At 36.9% G+C, this 24522-nt stretch overlaps 1 protein-coding gene across 2 annotated transcripts in view; it reads left to right on the top strand.

Annotated features, from left to right (window-relative positions):
* The window catches only part of LOC129004821 (transcription factor Sox-17-alpha-like), a 114993-nt gene extending 91341 nt beyond the window's left edge, over window positions 1–23652 (top strand). The window contains exons 3-6 of one of the 2 annotated variants that reach the window (XM_054433466.1): window positions 14288–14625; window positions 15475–15901; window positions 20314–20537; window positions 21062–23652. In XM_054433466.1, coding sequence (XP_054289441.1) covers window positions 14288–14625; window positions 15475–15901; window positions 20314–20537; window positions 21062–21259 — 1187 coding nt within the window. In that variant the 3' untranslated portion in view covers window positions 21260–23652. Of the gene's footprint in view, window positions 1–14287; window positions 14626–15474; window positions 15902–20313; window positions 20547–21061 lie in introns of both variants that reach the window. The other variant, XM_054433464.1, reaches the window with a different exon arrangement.
* Window positions 23653–24522: the final 870 nt, after the last annotated feature.

Genomic DNA, 24522 nt, shown 5'->3' with positions numbered 1-24522 from the left:
AAACGTTATGATTCCGTCATGTCAAGCAAAATACCCATCAACACTACCCTCACTGGTAGCTGCAACATGTAGAAAACTCGTAATGCACGCAGCACTTACCTAATCCAAGACTGCAGAGGACCAAACTCCTAGAACAGCTGAAGTGAGCTCAACTACAGAAACGTCATGATCATGTCACTGTGAATGACATTGTTTCAAGACCCCTCACCTGCCTCTGACTGCAAGTACTGTGCGTGTACTTGTAGAAGACCAAACTCCTAGAACAGCTCCAGTGAGCTCAACTACAGAAACGTCATGATCATGTCACTGTGAATGACATTGCTTCAAGACCCCTCGCCTGCCTCTTACTGCAAGTACTGTGCTTGTACTTGCAGAGGACCAAACTCCTAGAACAGCTCCAGTGAGCTCAACTACAGAAACGTCATGATCATGTCACTGTGAATGACATTGTTTCAAGACCCCTCGCCTGCCTCTGACTGCAAGTACTGTGCTTGTACTTGCAGAGGACCAAACTCCTAGAACAGCTCCAGTGAGCTCAACTACAGAAACGTCATGATCATGTCACTGTGAATGACATTGTTTCAAGACCCCTCGCCTGCCTCTGACTGCAAGTACTGTGCTTGTACTTGCAGAGGACCAAACTCCTAGAACAGCTCCAGTGAGCTCAACTACAGAAACGTCATGATCATGTCACTGTGAATGACATTGTTTCAAGACCCCTCGCCTGACTCTGACTGCAAGTACTGTGCTTGTACTTGCTGTACTGAGGTGAACGGTCGACTGGTTCGCGCCCGCCATGTACATTCTACATTCCGTCTGCACCATTACCATGTTTACGACCCTAGCTGATGTTCGGCCGTCACTCGGACTGCTAACTTGTTATACATATGTAGACACAGCCTGCCTAGCGACCATTAATGGCTACCGAGGGTCGTAACCACAGAAAATACACCCTTAGTTTCATAAAGGATACACCTAGATCAGTGTGCAAAGCATACTTTAGCGAGCTCTCCTATAGGGAAGCTATTGCCGTTGAGTAAACAAGATGGCTCTAGTAATTAATTTTATACGATTTTGATTAAATTTGGCACGAACGTGTAGGGCTGATTACACTTCATTGAGTCCGAGAACCACGAAGATAGGGTCATACAGAGTTGTATAGGGCTATTACTTTTTCAAAAATAAGATTTTTTTACTTTGAAAAACAAAATTGTTCAATTTTTATCACTGACACTGTAGTCTATATAGGTTACAAAAACAAATAATTTTGTGTATTTAAGCGTTGGTATTCGTTACTGAAAGGAAATAGTAATAATAATGGATAATAATAATAATGCATAGTAATAATAACGATTTAATGAGAGAAGACTAACTGTTGTGTGCCTGTTTATAGAAGATACCTAAGTACTCGTTAAGAACGATGTTTTTTTAAGGAAATAAATCTTACACGTTTTAAGGCAGCATCTTAGATCCAATCAGACAAAATGGAAATTCGCTTAGTCTGCAGGTTTGCTATGGCAGGGGTATTTTCTTACATAGCAATGATTATGTAAACTCAATCCTCCAAGAGACCATAAAAGGCTACTGAGCGGGTGTTCGTTTTCCACCATAAATGTGCCTTCAGTTTCTTACTGGAAGAAGGTTGTTCTATTTATAGGAGTTTTATCCATATAATTACTAGTTATATTAGTTTTCTTCTTTTCATACAAAATGAACTAATCCCTTAGAAACTTAACAGTATTTCTCTACACGTATGGTAAAATACGTAATGAAATACATTTATTTGGGAGTTTTCGGCAAAACCACTCATCAAAGTTTCCAATCCTTCACTCGTTGCTGCAATCTGAAGACAATACCGTTTCAAAATATTATATTTGTTACCATCAACTATTGATACAAAATATTTAGCAATGATACTTTCAAAGTGAGAAGCTTGACTGTTAAAGGCAAGGAGTAGTCCTTTATTTGGTCGAGTAGCCATATCTCATTATTTAGAACTTTACTCTGAGCACCAATTAAACAAAGTTATTGCTCATGTATTGCCTAGCTTTATCCTGATAATGAAAGTGTGCCTGGTAAACTAACAAGATAATTTCACTGTCTAATCCTGTTTAATTTGAATTTCTTAATAATTATCATGCCTTTCAGTTTGTTATTATTCTTGAAAAAAAACTAGATCCGTCATTGATAGCAGAGTTGGATTTCGCTTTAAATTGAGGAACTTCCCTTATACATTCGCTTTTTAAATTTCTTGAATTGTAAATATATTAGTTTAAGTTACTGTTGATTAAGTACCAACTATGAAAATGAAAGAAATACTTTTGGAAAGAAAATCAACAAAACTTTTTAATAATACTTATTTTAAACTACCACCAATCTTCTTCACCCCAGAGTTTGCGAATAGTCGTCATAAACACTTATTGTGTTCACGTCACACTCCAATCCAAGGACACAAGCACGAACGCACGGGCATGAACACATACTTGTCGCAACTCGTCACAATCTTCGAGATGAAGGAATTATTATTATATAACTCGGGTTTAGCTTAAAATTGACTTTTAGTTTCGACGTTGGAATTCACTTAACAAGAAATCAGGATCATACCATGATACTTCAGGTTTTATGAACATATTAATGTACATTTTTCCATAATCCTCTCCAGACACTTATCAACTAGGTTTCACAATAATTCCAATCAAGTCGATTATTCATTTTAACATGCAAAACATATTGGCAATAATTTTGGTCCGACGCTACACATTTTCCCTCACTAACAAGACTATTTCCACCCCCTTGAAACACTCGTTATTGAGGTCTTACTGTAAATACTCCCCACATGAACCTTTTTACAATACTACAAATACTGGTGTTATTTCCTACGTAACCCTAAACCATGGACATTTTTGGAAATCCTTAATCATTTAGCGCACGATTCACATTTCCCGTGGCGTGGGTGTCTACATTAATTTCTCCGACTCATCGCCATCACCGACCTTTATCCGGCTGTCAGTTAGTTTACCCACACTCGCTAGTATTTCTCGCACCGATTACTCCCGAAGTCGCCCTGGGACCCGGGATGACTTACGGGCGGTAATGTAATAGTCTTGATGTGAGAACAGTTCGTTAGCTCCATTAAAAATATTCAATTTCCCGTTGCCCAGGGACCGAACCCTAATTATGATTTCTGACATCATATCGCTTTCCACAAGTAGAACCGCGTTAATAAATCTGGCTAAAGAGCCGTCTCGATTACATAAATATCAAAGGACCGTATGTAGATGGTCCACCTACGCGGAGCTGGCTCATTAGTATATGTGGCTGGCGGACGCGCATGCGCACACTTCCTGTCTCGTGCTGCGCTGGCCTTGGCGAGTATGAGTATGTAAACACAGGGTAGAGTATTATTATAAGATAATTAAACAGGCAATTCCCAACCGGCTACTTCACTCTTGAGGCTAGTCAAGGTGTCGTTTCTTGACACACATCTACACTCTACAGATAAACTACGGATTAAAACTTTGACCATGGAAAGGACTTTACACATTTCTTCACCCATATTAAACTTTGTAGCCAGTTTTAGGACAATTTATTATGGACGTAGATTCAAACCGACTGAGTACGCTGACTTCAATTACTGATTTCCGTCGAATACGTGCAAACGTTTTAATACAGGTAAACTTAAGGACTACTTGTAAACTATAGCATGTTCACTGTTCACATAAACTATAATTGTTACCAAAACCCACGAAGAAAATATTGTATAAAACTGTAGCACAATCTTGTTCAAGTGGCTTGTTCAACCATGTTCATGTCGAATGACAAAATTGCAGCAGTTGCTGAAGCTGGTCTATATAGAAAGATTGTCTGCTTCAGCATTCAAAGATCAATGATTATACATACTGCACTTACTTGTACTAGAAGATAGGCGGCTTCGAGGTCAAAGTGAATCTTGGTTTTTTGGAGATGAACGCGTCGTTAAAATCCGTAAATACCGGCCGCAATCTGCAATCTACATGCAATCTGGGGATAAAATTTGGTTTTCCTTTATAGATTGAACTAGTGATGTGCGATACGCGAGGGACGATACGATATTTCGGTACGATATTTAAAAAAAAACTATAAGTATCGTATCGCCGATATTTGTATGTATATCGGCACATAGAACAATACGATTCATGTCAAAATTAAATTTTTAAGCTTTTTTGCGCAGGCCAATATTATATATGAAAATATTATAATATTGTCACCACCTTCAACAACATAATTTTGACAAATACTGTAACTAAACCACCTATCGTATTTCATACACAACACCTCCATACGACATACGCCGGCCGCACTATACGCTGGCGGTTATACGCTATGAGTGTGCGATACTGGACGTTTACGAGCAATACGACAACTTTAAATCCTGATTATGAAGTAATATTCTCGCGCCTGCAGTCGCTGGCAACCGACCAAAATTGTTAAATCATCCGTTAATACAACTTATTATGACTAGGTGCGGTTTAACTGCTTGCGCCGTTTTAATAACCGCTTTAAATCATAATTTACAAAATATTCCTGCGATATTATCTCCATTACGCTTTCTTGTGAGTCGTTTTCTGAGAATTTCTGACGTGGAGATAAAATCCACTTAGGGCCTAATGATATTTGAAGGGTCAATAAGTTGTGAGTCTGTTTGGGTCGGGCTTTATTCAATGCTTACGTCTCGTTCAGGACTGAAGTGTAGCTTAAATATTTCAGTTTGTTATAAGAGATATAAAAATACGTCGTCGAAACTCCAAGGTGTGGAGTTCTCTCTAAATCTGTTGACCATTTTTGTAATACAATTTATTTGTCATAGTTATTTTTTGACGAGGAAATAATGGACTGTTTACCCAATTATCTATTATCTGTTACCAATTACCTATTATTATCTGTTTACCCAACTATATAGGAATAACTGTACTATAGTAATGTATTATTCGTGGAATATGTTTATATTATCGTGTATTTATGAGCGTTTTACAACTGTAAAAAATTATAATACTTTATTTGTCTACAGTTGGAGTAAAAATTAAACGTTTTAAAATCAAACGTGTACATTGTAATAATGCTGTTACTGTCAATATGTTACAAGATTGTACTTATTATATGCATTGTGTTGGTCAGAAATTTAGCTGAAAATTAACTAATCTACGAGGATGAGATTTTTTAATTAGTTTTAAAATCTATAATAGTATATTTCATCACTAGGGCGTAAAGTCGCTCTTTTCGACCACAGCTCAAGTTTCACGATCGAAGCGAAGCCGAGGGTAGCGAGGGTTGAAAAGACACTTTTTGCCCGTGTGTTGAACTATATTTTTGTCATATTGCAACATTATTTAAAAAGTTAAGTTAAATAAAAATGCTCTTCATTTTAAGAAATCCTCTCAACACTACTTGTTTTCAATACAGCTAATGCAAACAATCAGCTGTTTAGTAAGTTGTTCGATATATTACAAACTAGCAGAGTACCCGTCCTTCGTACGGGGTTGGTATATAAGTATCAAATGCTTATAGCAGTTATGAGTGAGGACATGGTTTAAGAAATTTCGGTTCTTTTTGAAGTTCGTTCGCTACGCTCACTCACCTTTAGGTTGGAGCTCGTTCGCTGCGCTCACTTTCCTTCAGGTTAGCTCGTTCGCTACGCTCACTTGTCTTCAGGTTAGCTCGTTCGCTACGCTCACTCGCCTCCAGGTTGAAGTTCGTTCGCTACGCTCACTCACCTTTTGGTTGCAAATTAGCTGTTGTCATAAATGTAAAAGAAATAATGCTAGTGCTGCACCCTGTTGGTAATCCTTGTAACTTTAATGCTATTGAAAATCATAGAACAGAACCAACTTGTTTAATTGAAACAGCTGTTAAGATTCATTAATTCCATTTCTCATAAGGTTAACATGGGAACCTTTGCTCCAGAGCCACTGGGGCGGAGCCCGGAAGGATTTTTGGGATAAAAATATGCCTATATGTTAATCGGGAATATGAGCTATCATCATGCCGAATTTCAGCCCGATCCGACCAGTAGTTTTCGCGTTTACTTTTCCCATACACACAGACACCACCTCTTTTTTATAATAGTATAGATAGATTGTGTTAGTGTACACTATACCATCGATATGTCGAACTATTGAGGTTCCATTTCCTAACCTAAAAACAAGTAGAAAACGCCAAAACCGCTTTGACTTAAGCTTGGCATTTCTTTTTAATTGGAGGGTATTTTTCCAAAATGAAGGTATACTTCTACGGAACTGGCAAAAATGATACGTATGTATTAAACAACAATGTGCCGTGTTAAAACTATTTTCACTTAGTGTTATACGAGTATGTCTAATCTCAGGTAACTCAATGTGCCAGATGAACGTGATACAATGTACAGCATGGTCCAGAGTTTGTCAATGGTTCCATTCAGTAGTCTGTAGTCTACTGTAGCCGCGTGTCGTGTCCCGCCACCTCACACGCCCCGCACGCCCCGCACGCGTGCAGTGTCCCCTTGCTGCTTCCACGAACCCCCGTCCTCCTATTGCTCTCATTCATAGTAGCTACATGAGGGAATGCGCTGCGGAGCAATTGCTGACGAGTGTGTCTCAATGTCGACGCTATTCTTGGTAATCAAGTAATAATTGCTTATAAAAATATAAGTTTACACCGTGGTTTCATACTTGGGCTTGACCATGCGTTTTCAAACAGTAATTTTTTCAACCTACTCTTTGAATTGGGACTACGTAAAAACACATCTTAATTGCTACACCGCCTGAAAACTTGGGCTTTGTAATTTTTGTTGAAAGATAGAGGTTGACATTTTTGTTTTAGTAAGTAAATTGTTTTTATACATTACTATTATTTGAAACTGTTCGGAAAAATAGTGAAATCTGAAAGCCTTTTTATGTGTATTCCTTATTACATTAGTGGTATTTGAGAAAACTTATGTCAACTAATTGTTTATTTTATATTTTAGGGCGGATAAAACGATTTTCATATCACAAATATATTGGTAGATTCTGTAAAAATAATTATCATTAATTATCTTTAGCCGTGCTATGAGAATGATGAATCTCGTCGAATGGTGAATTTACACAAGGAAGTGTGTAAATGGGTCAAAGCACCAGTGTATGAACCTCAGTAAATGACCGGTTCGCTTCAATAAAGTAATGTTTATCTTTTCCTTCACCGTAATATTTGATAAATCAGCGAAGTTGTGGCAGACATTTTTACCAATAAGCAAATCTTTAACCTACGAATCTTTCTGTGTGAGTTTTGGATAATAATATAACTCAAAACCAATCTACCCCCTCTCCTCCCCACACCCTTCCTACACCACCACCCCGAGTCAGCTGATTGAACTCCCACAACAGAGACAAAACGTCACTTGTAATATTTTGTCAGAGTACATTTGAAATTCAAACTTTCCCGAATAGACATGTCAGCCGCGCCCGGCTTAACATAACTAAATCACACAGAGCGGGCGTGCCCCTTATGAATATGGAAACCGCTCACAATTATTTCTTTACATATTATTCATGTTGTTATAATTTTATTATCGTGTGGGGTCGGGGAATTATAAACTCATTTGGCCTCAGTGAGCGTAATTATGTAGGAGTGGATCGTCTCAGCCTGGAGATGGCTTCATTAGTCAGAGGTCCACAATGTCACTGGGGTCCTAGGAGTCGTAGTCTGGTAAAGCTTGGAAGAAATCATAAGAGCCACCATAAACATAACATAGTTAAAATTAAACATGGGACGATAAATAAGGGCTGCTGCTCACTTTTAGCGAGTTTTCCAAAGGCAAGTGAACTTAATTTGTCTTATTGGTCCCATGACATAGGTTTACAACGAAAATGTATCACAATTAGATTCTAATAAGTCATCTTGAGTATTATATTTTAATAGTTGGACATTGGACTCAGATGTCCTTATGGGTTGGGTATAAATGATCCCGAATAAGGATACAGCTGATCTTAACCCGTAACAAAGGTACACAGATCATCTTACCCGACTCTACACACACTCTGTATTCAAATTTAGCTTAAGATAAGCATCAATATGAGCGTCACTGTCTTTGTCTTGAAAGTACCACGCAACCTTCTCTGAATATTCGTGTTCCAGAAAATAACAAGTTAAACCAACTGAAATCAAATATCCACAATTTATTGCACTTTTGCATTAATCATGCCAGTAAGCATTGTGATCAATTAAGGTGGCCGACTAACTAAAATATTCTTACATCTGCACGTAACCTTTCCAAATTAATTATCAAAACTAATTCATTTTTTCTATTTTACCATCTATAATGAAATTAAAATATTCAAGCAATAAAATTATTTAAGCTAAAAGCCTAATCTTTCTATACAGAGGATAGGTATTTTTTATAATTTTTTGTGTAGGTACTGTTTACTTATTATGTTTTACGATATATTTCATCAGACTGAAACACTTGCATCAACTGCACTCAGGCCAACATAAGATGTTCCATATAAACACACCACTCGCAGTAGAGATGTGCCAGAAATGATGACGTCACTGTGGGTAAACAACATTCCAAACCCTTACACTTTCAGACAAAAGATCACTCGTCATGTTTGGATACATTTACATGATAAAAGTGTTTAGTGTAGCCAAATGTCGATAGCCAAGAGGTACAAATTGGCTAGAGACTGCGTCATTCCCGCTTTCTCTTTCTGTTTAAAACTTGTTCATCTCGTGATTTATAACGGGTTTCGTTATACTTTTGTGACTTTCTATTATCCATACATGCGTTTTGCTGAGGGAAAATTGTTTTTTTTATTCCTAGGCCATAAAAGAATCAGCTGGAGCCTAGGACACTAACCGTACATTTTTCACACTGAAATTCTCTCATTGATTATACCAAAGAACATAGTCCTGATAAACTTAAAAATATATATATATCAAATATGATACAAATATCTTATATCGCATCGTATGAATAACTCTCTCATTGGCATTTAGACACATAAAAGTGTTTAGCCAAAGTCATTTTAATTCAATTAATTATTGTGTTGGAAAAGTAAAACAATTGTAAAACCTAATGCAAATAAATAACTGTAACAGCTGTTCGCATTTAATGGCAACCCGAGCACCTTACTCAAAAATCAACGGGTCACTCTACTCCGTATAAACAAAGTACGTAATTTAAATTTTGATGAGTCGGTTTGATTAAACAAGGGTACTTTTATGTTAGTTGTGAATACGATTTGTTAATCGCAATGCACTATCAAATGGGTGTGTGGCTTAACATGTACACCGTTTACCAAAACACGACCGTTTCTATAAATTGATCAGTCTAAGAACCTTTTAGATAACGCATTCAGATAACTAAGAAAATAATATATTTTGTTGCAGAAGAAATGTCAATAATCAGCACAGTGTTATGTCACTCTACTTCGTCTCATCTCGCCGCGTGCGGAGCGTGTCATCCACACGCCTACACGCGAGAGATCATGTAACTTTACACGTTGCAACTAAACACTATTGCCGCGTTTTTACACCGCCCTTCGCGGAATCTCAGTCAGCTGGTTGGCAACAATAGGATAAGTTCAAGTTTCGCTTTTTCCAGTCATTTTGGTTTTTTACCTGTCAGATACGAGTCTCATTCAACAGCACGCGTCAGAAATCCTTTGGCTAAACTTGTCTTGGTTAGAAACTTGCAGAATTTCCTTTTTTTGTGTTTGAGGTCAAAAGTGTGTATACCTTAGATTGTTTAACAACTGGATGATTTCAAGGTAATACAGTAGTAGTGGGACGAAAGTTAAAGAAAAGCATCAGAAACATTTTAGATTATTTGAATAATCTTTATTAAAACAGCATGTTCTTACTATAATTTTTTTCTAACAATTCCTAAACTATTAATTGCACCTTCTAAGATTTTTCAATACAAAATATAATAGTCTGTTTCAGTTTTTGAAGATTTTCTTTGGTATTCGAAGGTGATTAAATTCGGTTTATATTACAATTTCCACAGTTCTATAAATATTGCAGTTTGTTTAACGTCCTAAATGTTATCCAACTGTCCTTGATTGTTCGAAAGAAAACTATTATGATCTGTAAAACTAAATGGTCCTGGCTAAAGAAATTATCTTAGCCTAAAACAAATACAAACAAGTTATCTCACTCCACTCTATACTCTGAATGCACAGTTCAAATTACCAACATAAAGTGCGTTGCTGTCTTTGTGAAATGATAGAGCGATACCTCTACCTCATAGTCGTTCTAAATACCTCCACAACTAAGCACTCGCTTGTCGCTTGTGACAAAGTTCCAACAGCGAGATGACCCTAACCCCTACAGTGAAGCACACATTTCAGCACCTACGTGCTCATTACCATGTCAACGACCGTGCTGAATGCCCATTTCCTGTAATCCAAAATGCTCGACAAAATCGCGAGTGTAAATAATGAGCGGAGGATGACGAAGGCCCACGCGGCACGCCGCCGGCTGTAAATTATTTTGGCACCTCCACGCAGCTTAATATCATTCGATTAGAGGTCTCTTGTTAACACGGGCCCCGCGGCGCGAGCTACTACCGGAGAAAGTCACTCGTTAGAGTACTCGGTTTCTAGTTGTGTGATTTGAGTGTTTATCGTTTTGGTTTTCGGATGGGAAGCATACACAAGCTTCTGACTTTTCTCAGGATTGAACCTAGGCGAATAGGGTCGCACTAGAATTACTCGCGTATCCAAGTAGAGTTACAATGGACACAGGTTTGACTTAAAATCTCCCCATGTGCGTACCCATGTTAACTCTTGAAAATAATTAATTTAGGCTACTCCAAACCATAGAAACCGAGCATTGTAAATACATACATAGGCCTATCAACGTATATCGTAAATAGAATATCAAAATATGATCTTCGTGGAGAAGAATTCACAACGTCTGTTATGAGTCACGATAATATTAGATTTGCACTATCAAAATTTAACGGTCATGCTTTGTCAAATGTCCATCTTTCAGTATTGCCCGTTTTAAAACAAATCCATAGAGAAATCTCCGCGTTTATGTGTGGCCAATGCCCAGACAAGTGCCCTGGTGGAGCAGTTCCAATTTGCCCAGGTCAGAGGGCACTAGTGCTCCATGTCCTCCCATCCTTTCTCTCACGGTCTCTACACTCGATACAGTACAAACTCAAACTTCTTCATGGTCTGTGTGCACTGTGCATGGTACCTATTAAAACGACTTTACCCAGATTGCAAGTCATCATGATGTTACGTTAGTAGTTAGGTACTGTATTACCATTGACTTTTGGATACTGAAGGATACTTGCCATGAGTGTGTCTTGCTGAGAAAAATAGCATTCTCTAATCCTCCATATATATGAACCAACTGTAGTGAATTTTTAATTGAAAAATTAAGTAGTTGAGTAAGCCTGTCACACAACGAGTGAATGCGTGACTGTTTTAGTTGCAATGAATATAAATCACGTAATACAATAGTCAGCTAAGTTATTTATAATAAGAAACATTTTAGTCTTTCGAGCCGGATCAATAGCCGTGAATAAATATTTAACAAGATATTAGACCCAACATTTTTTATGCAACTATTTACTAGAGGTTATGTAATTGTATTCAGGTATCACCCAATAATAGCCTAGGATTATCAACATTAAAACATATAAAAGACTGATTACCAGGTAAATTAAATCTCTGACATGATATGAAATACCAATTAACATTCAAAAAGTGGCATTCGAAAGTCTGTAGCAGTACAGTCGAACAAAATTGACAGCCTAATTTGTCAGGGGAGAGAGAAGAATGTCTTTCTTAACCCGTTGCACTATAATGCTGCGGTACACAATGGAACTATTAAATACGCCGATTGAATAAATTAAATTAGTAGTGGAGGACAAATGGAACCAATAAACAAATTGTTCTGATTTTTTAAATAGAGTAGGTGAATTGAAATGAAGACATATCAATTGATTCGCGTTATTTTATGTTGTACTCAATGCCTTTGAATATTCATTTAAAAACATCTCAATAAACGTTTTACTTTGTGCTGCTATTAAACATATATAACGTTGGATGATTGAACATTCCAGCTTGTTGATGTTTAAACATGTACCAAAACATATACTGTATGTGTTTTTGTTTTGACATTTTAACAAGTGTCTGTCAAAAAATATTCGTAGTAAAATGTACACATAATCACACATATTTAGAATAACTTTATTATGATAGTAGGTTTTTAATTGAAAAAGATTTTCTTCGTCAGAATCGGGTTTTTAATAGCTTAAGAAACAGTTAATATAATCTTCTTAACTCAAGCTTATTCTCAAGGAAGAAAAGAAGAAAATGAAAACTCCTAAGGACGAAAAACCAGTAACCCCAGAAACGCATTATTAAAAACTGCTGATTTAACTGCAGTATGAAGAACTTTTCTCTTTAATTAAATCATTAATTCATTTCGTTAACTTTGAGCACGTGTTGATTATCACTTTGGCCCTTGTGATGAAATAAACTACCAAAACTCGGGTGGTGTTACGGTTGACACTCGGTGATGGAGGGCAGCCGACTAAATCATGCCGAGTTAGGGTCTAGTAGCTGTCCAATTAGGCCATATTGTAGCTAACGAGAGCGATGGATTTACTCACTACTTCGTTATAAAAATATATATTTAACAGATAAAAAAAACACAACTCAACAACTATTATAACCCCCACACGCGTCCGAACAACGTGGCAAGCCTCCAAGCTGAAATTAACGAATCCACGCCTCTCCAGTTTTACTGACGCCGTGAATGCTTATTGTACTTAGTTTGGTGTTAAATTTACTATTGGAATATTGATTTTATCATAATAGTGGATAATATTGCTGGGTAGCGTTCGATCCTGAGATTTAATGGTGATATTTTAACACAATCACACCACAATGTTTATTTCATTAAAAAAAGTGTATTGTGAGATAAAATAGATTCTCAATTATTAATATGTCATTTTATTGATCATTTGGTAGGGATACCACGTGTCAGCCTAAATATATACATGATATTGTAACCTATTTTTTCGTCAAGTTCAGCAGAAAAGCCACTTGTGTATTGATAGATTGTCTGTCAAAACTAGCTTTTAGTAAACAGGTAGCTCCCCTATGGTGGGGTAAACAACTAAAGGCGTTTACTCCAAAAACTACAACATCTAGCTTAGAACTTGCAGTACGAAAACGTAATTCATGATAGTACCGATGGTTTGATATCAATCACGGCATCACGTTACAAATATCAAAATCCGGGAGCAAATAACCAGAAACGAAGCCTTCGCACCAAAGAAGGGCGTAATTGGTGTATTTAACGCAATGAGAACAGTACGCCGTTCATCAAGTAGTGAGCAATCAGACAAGCCCAATCAAACAGACACTATTGTCACCTCCGCGACGGATCATCGAGGAATTAGTACTTACCAATCAGGCGGTTTAATTATTAACTTGTCTGTCGCGGTGGCGGTGGAGAGTAATTGAGGAGGTCACTTGAGAAACGAGAGCATCTAGAGAGAGAGAGAGTGAGTGAGAGAGATGGGGGGAGAGACATCGCTATCCGTCACCGTCAAGCAATGACCACCGCTGAAGGTGTAGTCAGTCAACCCCGGTCTGGTCATTTCCAAGTCTTGACTTGCAAATGAAATAAATCTCGGGTTCGCTCTGCAAAAGGGCAGAACAGAAGGCCGGAGCTGTAATAAATATCGCTGTCTCGTCGACGAAGGTTGAGCATCGATTAAGAATTGGAGACTGATCGTGAGTGTTGAAGGTCTGATCCAATCAGACCGGTGGGGTTTAATTGGGAGAGGTAATTGTGAATAGGTTAACGAGGAGTGTCGTTACATCGTGGGTATATTTGTAATGTATACTGTGAACCATGGATATGTAGTAAAGGTTTGTTACACCGATAAATTTACTGAGATTTCATCTGCGAGTACGTTATTGGCAAAAAGAGCTGTCTCACTACTATTTATATTGGCATGTTAACAGTCAATTAATGATATTTATGAATAATATAAATTATTCAAACCTACATAATTCTTAACATTTATTATAAAATACGTGTCTTAACAGCTAAGTGTTAGCAAATCACCTCTTGGTGAGAAGTAGACAGGTTATATCTCCATAATATTCATAATAGATTAGAACTTGAACCTCTTTCCCCAAAAAGTTATTTTTCTTCATACGAACAACACTGGTTGAAATACACTTGTTATTAAAAATCGTTATTATTTCAAGTTTATGAGTATTTCCAATTGTGAAATAACAAACCAATTTTCTTTCAGGAAAGAAATGGCGCAGTCTGACCCCCCAAGACCGGAGACCGTACGTGGAAGAAGCTGAGCGGTTGCGGGTGATCCACATGCAGGAGCACCCCAACTACAAGTACAGACCTCGACGAAGGAAGCACAACAAGCGAGCTGGCAGTCTAGGGGCGAGTCCTCCTAGAGCGCAGCCTCGCACCCCCTACTACGGCGGACCTTACACACCTGCGGGCCTTCATACTCCGGACTCCTCGCCCACGGCCAGTCCTGAGCCGGAGACTGCCTCGGCACCCGCCCTCCTAGAGGACACCAACCCGGCCACCGCGCTGCCCACCCCTGAGATGTCACCCATGGAGCAGGTAAAGATTCATAGGCTGGAAAATGTGGGACCCGATAAATGTCTAAATAGTCTAGTTTTGCAACAAGTGTCAAACAGTTTTTATACGAGAGGTTGGTGGCCTCTTTTATTCTTGAATTTGCACGTCCATATGGACTTCAAGCTTGTGCTTGGAACGGGTCAAGCAACGCATGGGATGAGCCAGTACATACGGACGAACTGTGCTGATACATTATGTGGGCGTGAACCCACTATATTGCTACCATAAACCAGTACTTCAATCAAGCTATTGGCTCACTTAATTTATCATTCTACAATATATCCTCGACACTAAAAAGTATTTTCTAAGAAAGTTGACGAAAAGCAAAGACCAGAATGTGGGCTTTGTCCAAACAAACCATTAGAAACAAAATGTGAGAATACGATAAAATAATGTGTGTGCAGCAGCAATATTTTGGGGACCTTTTTTTGGTACGATTCCTTTCAAAAGAACAGCAACTGCACGATTATAGAGCAGATCCAAGTAGATATTTTTGCGTGTCTGCTTCAGTCTTGGTCTTTCCTTTATTATCTGGAAATATTCAATTACGAAAAGTGAGAGGGAATAGGTAGGATTATATTTGTGACAGTTCACTTGATTAATGTGCGGTGTTCAATGCATATTTTATTTGCAGTAACAAATTATGAAAAATAAACCATAGTTGGAGTAAGGTAGAGCTCGTCACTCATGAGACTAGAGAGGTATAGTAAACGTAAAAAAATGTTTCGCAGCCACAATGAATATTACTCTAAAGTTTGAACAGCTTCACATTGTTTTATTTTATTTCATTTCTAACTTAATACTAAACACACTCTTTGACATATCCTACAGGAAAACAAGGAGGGTAGCGCATACAGCGACAATAAGCGGTTCCACAACAGTATGTGCTACAGCACAAGTCACCAGGACTATTACCAGCGACTGGCCTCCAGCCCTTACAGACAAGGCTACCAGTACCAGGGGCAGGGGCAGAGCCCTATAGCCGCCATGGGGGTGGCTAAGGGGATGGTGATGATGTGCACCAACCAGCGACTCCTGGGGACCTACGAGCACAGCGGAGTGGTCACCGGCACGTTCTATCCTCCGGTGGCGACCAGCCAGGACCAGCCGTCCCCTGGGTACAATACTCCGACCTCTAGAGCCTTCATGTCCGCTTATACGTCGTCCTCGGGCCTCTCCATGAGTCCATCAACAACCCCTCACTATACGAGCTGTGCTAGTCCTGGCTCGTCACTCAGGCACACAGACTCCTACCAAGGTCGGTGCTAAAATTATAATTTATGAATACTATACTTCACAATTATTTAACATGGCTTTGATAAAGCCAATTGCATTTTATCTGATATTATTTCTTTCAGTTAGTAACAGCCACATTCGTCCGGTAAACATCTATTTTCAGGACTAGTAACGTAATATACTATTTTTTTAACCTTTTCACCCCTACAGTAGTATCATATGTATTTACACATATACTAAGAACATTTAACATACAGCTAAATATATAAAAAATATGCTAGAATGTGAATGGGTACACACAACACAGTCTACGGTTGGGCCTGATGACTACCAACCACAGAAAACATACTATAGTTCGGCCGCCTAGAAAACGACCTGCGCGCTAACCAATGCTGGAGGAGGTCGCTTTCTAAGCGGCCGAACTATATATGTTTTCTGTGTTACCAACTAATTAAACAAAGTATCACCTGTGTAACATATTTTCTGTACGAGTATATTTATCGTCTTGTAAACGTTCCAGTTTCAGTATAATGTTAGAATTAGTTTGTAAAAAAAAAAGTTTCAAAATAACTCGAACTATAGAGTAGGCTCGTTTTTCCTTGACATTTTCATGTATTTTGGCCAAAAACTAGTGTTTTCACTCGAATTTGATGTGAACTATTAAATTAATTCATCTAGCAACTCTCGTTTTTTTTTAAGTTTTGCCGTCGTCAAGATAAATATTTAGACATTTATACTGTAAAGATCTCTGTTGTCCATGTATAACAATAAATGACATTCCTTAACGTTGTGCTGCAATCGCAAGCTTTGCGTCGAAAGAAATCTCACAATTTAATAGTGAAATGACAATTTACACAAACACATTTGATCCAACCACGCAGACTTTACTTTGGCAAAAACAAGACGCTTGGTAAAACCTTGATCTACTGAGAAGCAACCTAGACTAAACTATTTCTATTTCTTCATGTAAAGTCGCCGCCAAAATATGTTGGCAAGATTGGCTGTGTCAGTTAATTATCTCAGATACAAACGTATGTACCTGCATTGTTCTGTAATTATTTTACACTTAATCAATTTAGAATCGCGCCTCGCAATAATCAATTTGGACCGGGAATTGTGTATGAATAATCTTATAGTTTATTTTCCAGTGATTTATCTTTCCTGAAAGATATTTCTGTGCAAGCTTATTAAAGTGGATGGCGTAGCAACTGTTTACAATTAGTTTTGACGTGTTCCTTGAAATAAGTATATATTTTTAACCACATGTTTTATAGAGGAAACTGAAGTTGTTTTTCATTCAATAAGGTGGGTTGGTGCTATACGTACGTTCACCGGGTTATGCTGAAAAAATGTTCCCAAACGTGTGCCGAAACAACTCTTGAGACAGTAAATAATTATAACAGATTCTAAAAAAGTCATTGGACAATTTTAAAGATCCTTAAAACAATGCAAGTGAAGTTTTACACATTAATAGTATTAATGATATGATAAAATGCGATCTTGTTTTAATTCAAATAAATCATATATTTTTATCGTTGTGCTAAGATGTCCTTAAAATTCGGTTATTTGATCCAGTCTACATGCTTTTAATTTATTATTATTTTTTCCACTAAAGGCACTAGATACTCATCCTATTCTATTACTGAAAGGGATTTACTGTGTCAAGGCTTCGTCTAGCCAAAAATATTTTATCCTTAGTAATACATCACAGTCTACAGTTTAGTAACAACGTTGAGGAAAGAATTTGAAAATAGTCGGGAACGGAATCCAAAGATTCGTAAATGACGTATGATTGTGGGTTTCCTCTCTTGCCAAACGAATAATTGTAGACCAATACCAAATCAATCGGCAAACGAAGCATGCCGTAACCATCAATTGTCGTGCTCGGTGATGTTCCTTTGATTCGAATCATTGCAAAGATCCACTAATTGAACTGATTCATACCAGCATGCTCTCACGTATTGAATTAAAATATTCAACATTGTTTATCAGTCAATTTGTCCTGGAAGCGTTGGTTAAGCATTGAATAATGCTCTAGTTTGCTAACTACTTTAACTTTACTGACAAAATAAAAACTTACTCGGTGATTATATCACGATCAGTTTTAAGTTTTGAGTGTTCAAACCTGCCTGTAGTTAACTTAAAAATATTTTATAAACCAATTTTAATGAATGTTTAATAAACTAAAATGCATAATATAAGCTATGCTATAATCTATCACATTATGTAGTACAGGTACTCTATAATTTGTACTCTGTAAAAACCAATACACGATATAGTACACTTTACTCACTCTATACCCTGTATTCTATTTTCTATACACAATACTCTAAAGCCAGTATTCTACGCACTATATTCTTTACCTATACTCCTATATGTTAATCTCCACAAAATATACAGTACAGAACGGTATACGCTTTACTTAATGCTCGATGCTAGATGCTCAACGCTCGATTATAAATGATCAATGGTCGGTGGTCGATGCTCAATGCTCGGTGGTAGATTTTCAATGCTGGATGGTAGTTGTTCAATACTCGATGGTAGTTGCTCAATGCTAGATGGTGGATGCTCAATGCTCAATAGTAGATGCCCAATGCCCGGTGGTAGATGCTTAATGTTTGACTGTAGTTGCTTAATGCTCGATGGTAGATTTTCGATGCTCGATGGTAGATGCTCAATGCGCAATGGTGATGCTCAATACCGATGGTAGATGCTCAATGCTCGATGGTAGATGCTCAATGCTCGATGGTAGATGCTCAATGCTCAACGGTATATGCTCAATGCTCGATGGTAGATGCTCAATGCTCGATGGTAGATGCTCAATACTCAGTGGTAGATGCTTAATGCTTGGTGGTAGTTGGTTAATGCTCGATGGTAGATGCTCAATGCTCGATGGTAGATGTTCAATGCTCAATGGTGGATGCTCAATGCTCAATAGTAGATGCTCAATGCTCGATGGTAGATGCTCAATGCTCAACGGTAGATGCTCAATGCTCGATGGTAGATGCTCAATGCTCGATGGTAGATGCTCAATACTCAGTGGTAGATGCTTAATGCTTGGTGGTAGTTGGTTAATGCTCGATGGTAGTTGCTCAATGCTAGATGGTGGATGCTCAATGCTCAATAGTAGATGCTCAATGCCCGGTGGTAGATTTTCAATGCTCGGTGGTAGTTGTTCAATGCTCGGTGGTAGATGTTCAATGCTCGATGGTAGATGCTCAATGCTCAGTGGTAGATGCTTAATGTTTGATTGTAGTTGCTTAATGCTCGATGGTAGATGCTCAATGCTCAATGGTAGATGCTCAATGCTCAATACCGATGGTCGGGCTCGAGGCGTGTCTCGCGGGTCACGATACAATCACCATCTCCTTGTCACGATTGCCAAAGCTCTCTCCGACATTTTTGTGATAATATTCTCCAATCTTTGCCGATCTTCTGATTGGACGGCTTGTTGCCACATAACTACTAATGCGATAGCCAAAGAATAAACTAAACACAATTAACAATTTTATAATGGTGGTGTGTACTAGTATTGTTTAACGTGTTCTTTAGTTACATAAGTAGTTTTTTTATAACTATTTCTTGTATGTAGAAAAGGTTTAAGTGTCTGATATTTAGGAGAAATACAAAGATTCCATATAAGTTTTGAATCTTAGTCCAGTATTATTAGTATTGGCAATTTATCAATAATATTGCTTCTTTCCAGGTATATTTTATTTATTATCATTTTTTACACGAAACTGTTCTGCAAATTACTTTATTCATAAATAAAACTGTGCATTCTATAGTAAAATACAGGATTCCGGTCAGCTTTTGTTCACGTCAATAGTGAGCTGTTTAACATAAAATATTAACTATAGGAGAATATTCAGCACTAGTCTACAGCGCACAACGTTGTTTGTATAATAGTGTTCGCTTACAAGACTTTTACTTGATACAAGGTAATCGATCCGAGGCTGAGAAAAATCGCGTTTTTTGCTGGTTTGAAATTGAATCCAGCTATGCTTGATGGTATTTAATGGTTAGTCTTGGCTAAAGAAACATATGGTCTTAAGTCTGTTGTTGCAAAACAAGGCATCTCACATCATTCCATACTCACAGTTCACTCATATTCAGGTTGCAATACGCAACGTAGTGTATTTGTCTACATATCCAAAATTATTTATTACAATATGTCGCTAAACGCATTAGTGTTGCTTATAGCCCGGATTTTCTCCAAAAGGCACTACTCTAAACACAACAACGCCTGTCAGAGTTAACCGATTGGAACACCGCGTGCGTTACTATAGCACATTTATGTTAACTAAATGAATACTCAATATTGCTTATTTATAACAACCCACCCCGAAATTTGTCAAAGTTGGAAAAAATTTAAATGTACAAGTACTTCACACTGAGTTGACCATTACATGCTAAATGTTTGTTGTTGTCTAGGATCAGTTCTATCGGACCAGCACTCTCCTCAGCGACGCCTCGCCTACCAGCTGCCGTCCTCGTCCCTAGGCTACCCTGACCTCAGCGAGCCTCGGCGACTGGACGAGGACACCCCAGTGGACACTCATGAGTTTGACAAGTACCTCAAGTACCAGCCTGACCTAGACCACGTACCCACCTCCACTCCGCACCAGCTGGACTCTAACCACAACTACCAGCAGCAGGTACAGCAGGTATACTTCTTATTTTTTGTTTCTTTGTTTTCTACTTGTTTGTTACTTTCGTTTATTGTTGGTATTTAATCAACAGATAACAATTAGATTTTTCTTTAGCTTTTTCTTTGCTGAACTTTATGCATTTTGTTGTTATATGCATTTTACCTACTTTTGCAGTTTTAAATAATTTGCTGTTGTTATAATGTAATAAAATATATTATTTTTACTGAGTTACTATCGTACATTTATTAGGTACAGTGCCTAAAAGTGTATCACTGGGAATTTCTGTAGGTTTTCCATATTTATTTGTTGTTTAAATTTTATTTGCATTTTTCTTTCGGGTTTACTTTTACGTTTTATTTTACGTATTATACGTTATTCAGTATTCAGTATTACCATTTTGATTAAATACATAGAGTTTGTATTACTACAGACTAAATGTGTCATTACATTCCGCAGTTGTCTTAAAATATAAACATTTGACACTTATTAGCTTTAAGGTAATATCTAAACCGTATGATTTGCGATTTCAGCTGCAGCAGTACGGCTACTACCCCTCAGTGCTGGACCACACGGCTAGCTACTCCGGTATCAAGACGGAGTTGCCCTACCTCCTGGAGGACCACTACGACCCCTTGCCTGCCGCGGCTCCAGCACCGCCTACCCACAAGACAGACGAAGACTTCAGTGTCATCCTCGCCGACGTCCGCAAAACCTGCTACAGCAGCTGAGGTCCGCACTTCCTAGTTATTGTGAAGTCGATATATTTTACGTCCTAGTAACTTTCTAGGCTCTGGGCCTTGCGAAGGGGTTTCTCTGGCCCTCCATCTAGGGTCGCTCTGTAAAACCCCGAATCAATTGATGCTAGAGGTAACGCTGATTTAATTATGTGTTTACAAACAAGTATCTTTAGTTTGAACTGCTGTGTGTTTAAGTCTTATGTCTATCGAAGTCCATCCGAATTTAGGGAATTAGTTTGACGATTCAGTACGACTTTACATCAACTGTAACTGACTCGAATGAATAAATAATTTCTGTAATAAAAATAAAAAGTTACATTCTCAAAAATATATTTGTAAGCAGAAATTTTGAATGATTACTTCTATTGTTGTAGGATTACGTCTATGCTACAACTTCAAAGAATCGTTGGTTAAACAATCCGTTACTGTCAGTGTTGCCTTTACCGAATGTTATTTTTCATGTTAAATGGTCAAACGATTTGCTGATACCAATAGTCGAATGGCCTAAAATGTAGGTAATTAGGTTTACGGAGTCTCCTACGTAGAACCAAAGATTAGCTTGTGCAAGGAACGAGCACTCGACCTGTAATTTCGTATGTCATGGATGATAGATTTGTTTGTGAATGAGATGTATAATCACTTCCTAGAAATATCTTTCTTTTACTTAATCAACAAATTTATATCTTTTAGTTAGTACGTTCTATTTATTCTTTTCAGGCCGTGTTGTGAGATTATGTCTAAAGTATTGTGTTTATTTGTATACCATTATTATTATCTTCAAAGGTTTAATTTTATCAAACATTAAGTCACGTTTATTGAATTTGGACTTCATATAGGTTTACAGCAATAACTCCCAATGCAACTTGAAAAATATATCGACTTCATTTAAAATTTAAGTGTAATTTGGGTTTTGTGAACAATTTAGGATTTTCCTCACATCACTGATCTCAATTTATTTTGTTCTTTGTCCTTCCTGATTTGATTGTCAAAGACCATAGGTTAACTCCAATGTCTTTTGACAACCTGGAAAATTTCCCCTAACGTGATTACCGTACTTAACTATTACTGTTCATTTCATGCTTAAGAAGTCATGTATGTATTAATTTGTATAACTATTACGTTGTTTATTGATAATTATTTTAAATACGCTACCTGTAAATGTTTTTTGTCTTTCACCTTCATTATTTTATATTGAAAATTTAAATTAATTTAGTTAAAAAATGTACACACAAATTTCAAAACTAAGTACTAGTGAGATTACCTGAATTTGCTACTGCTGTTAAAAAGTTATTTATATGGTTTGAGTATTAACCCTTTTAAATCTTTAGATTTCCATTTCATAGGATGCTGTTGTTATTTTAATTGGACTTAAAAACTGATTATAGTATGGTATTTTTATACAAGCATTTTTAACTTAAATAAATCATAATGAGCTTTTAGCTGATGATATCAATGGAGTGCCTTTTACAGCATATTCACAATTTTACATTTAAAATACGTAGTACCTTTTTTCAAACACATTTAAAGAAACAGTGCCTTATTTTTCGCTATTGCTCATAATAATATTAAAATCATATTTCATATTGTGATAACCCAACATTGGAACACTATTTAGTGTGTAAAGTATTTAATACAAATTATAAAGAACGCAAAGCAATAAAAGACGCAGTACTTGGCCACAGTACTCATTGTAGCAAAAGACTAACTGCATTCCTCTCCTTCGTTTGTTGTATATATGTTTGTACCAAGTTTCTCGATGTAGTATACGAGTTTTGTACCAAGTGCCTTCGTCTCTTTCCACAAGACTGATCGTTTCCTTAGGCTGTTTTATTTATATTTTCACGCTCATTGTAAATTTTACTTTTGATCCATAGGAAAAATTACACTCTAAAATATTCAAAAAACATTTTTCTTTTTCTTTTTAATCGTTTAAAACTACACTGTAAACAAGTATGGTTGTACCTCCCAAACTAATTGAGAAAATTTGTATTTTTCTATTATAAAGTATGAAACAGCAAGTACCTGTAACAGGTATATAATAACTAGTGATATCTTACTTTCTTGCCAAAAACACAGTAGATATTTTCAAATTGCATGTGTTTTACGCAGAATTTTTCGAGGTTCCTTTTTTAATGTAACACTTTTGAGCCTAGTATTTTATTTTGTGTGTGACTTACTAAATTTAAGACAAGTTTGCAGTTATCCTCGTAATTATACAATGAGTTTTCTGTTGAACATTTTACAGTAATACAGGGTCGATGATTTTCTTGTGCTCAAACTATGTCTTTAAAATGTTGTATATATTCCTACTGAATATTTAAATAGATTTAAGGGTAATTTTGTAATGACGGTTCATTGTACAATTGTACTCGACAATTATTATATTGTGTACATAATTTTATTTGTAAATACAAATTTTTATGTTGAAATATAATAATTTTAATAGTTACTGTATCTTTGTTGCCTGAATTACCTAATATTCCTTTTACCTTTATTCGGAAGATATATTTACCACTTGACAATATTTTTCTTCACTAACAGTTTATATTCAAAATCATACAACTGATATAACTCACATTTTGTAATACTACTTACAATGAAAATTATTGAATTTTGCTTAAAAAAAGCTAACAATATTCTTTGGCTTGGACATGACTGGAATTAAAACTGGTTATAAAAACAGCCTGTAGTGAAGTTTTAATTTTTATCATTATCAAACAGCAGAATATTAAAAACCAGCAAATTATGTTACAATTAAACCCTTATCTGCCATAAGAATTAATTTCTAATTTGTTTTATAGTTTAAAAATACTATACAATTGTTACAAAGAAGAACTTTCCACATCAGATGAAACTATCTTAAGTCCTTTCAATGAATTACTTCAGTTAAATCCAGTCTTATCCGTTAAGTAAAAAGTGCTGAGAGTGTACAAAAAATGTTTTGACTCCTCTGAAACCCCAAGCACAGACAATATAATACTGGTTTCCATAGTCTGTGCCCCAAGTGTGTCAGAAGACTTGCTCGGCCGCGTGAGTGAGGCATACATCACAAATTACTCTTTGTTGAATCTTCTCCTTCAGTATTTAGCCGATTTTAAAACTTCGGGGGGTCAAAAAGTTCGTGATTGTTTAATTTTTACATAGCAGTTTTAAAATAGTTTAAGACTCGAGAGCGTGAGTTGTCTAAGATTTAAGGACTAGTGCTGCTACCTATCCAGGTAGGCCCTAACTAGGCGATCTTCGTCGCTGAGCCG

Source organism: Macrosteles quadrilineatus, unplaced genomic scaffold, assembly GCF_028750875.1.
Source record: "Macrosteles quadrilineatus isolate MER2022 unplaced genomic scaffold, UCM_ALF_1.0 Scaffold_11__1_contigs__length_5352618, whole genome shotgun sequence".
NCBI lineage: Eukaryota > Metazoa > Arthropoda > Insecta > Hemiptera > Cicadellidae > Macrosteles > Macrosteles quadrilineatus.
Note: the sequence above shows the minus strand (reverse complement) of the source record. Positions and strands in the feature narration are given on the sequence as shown.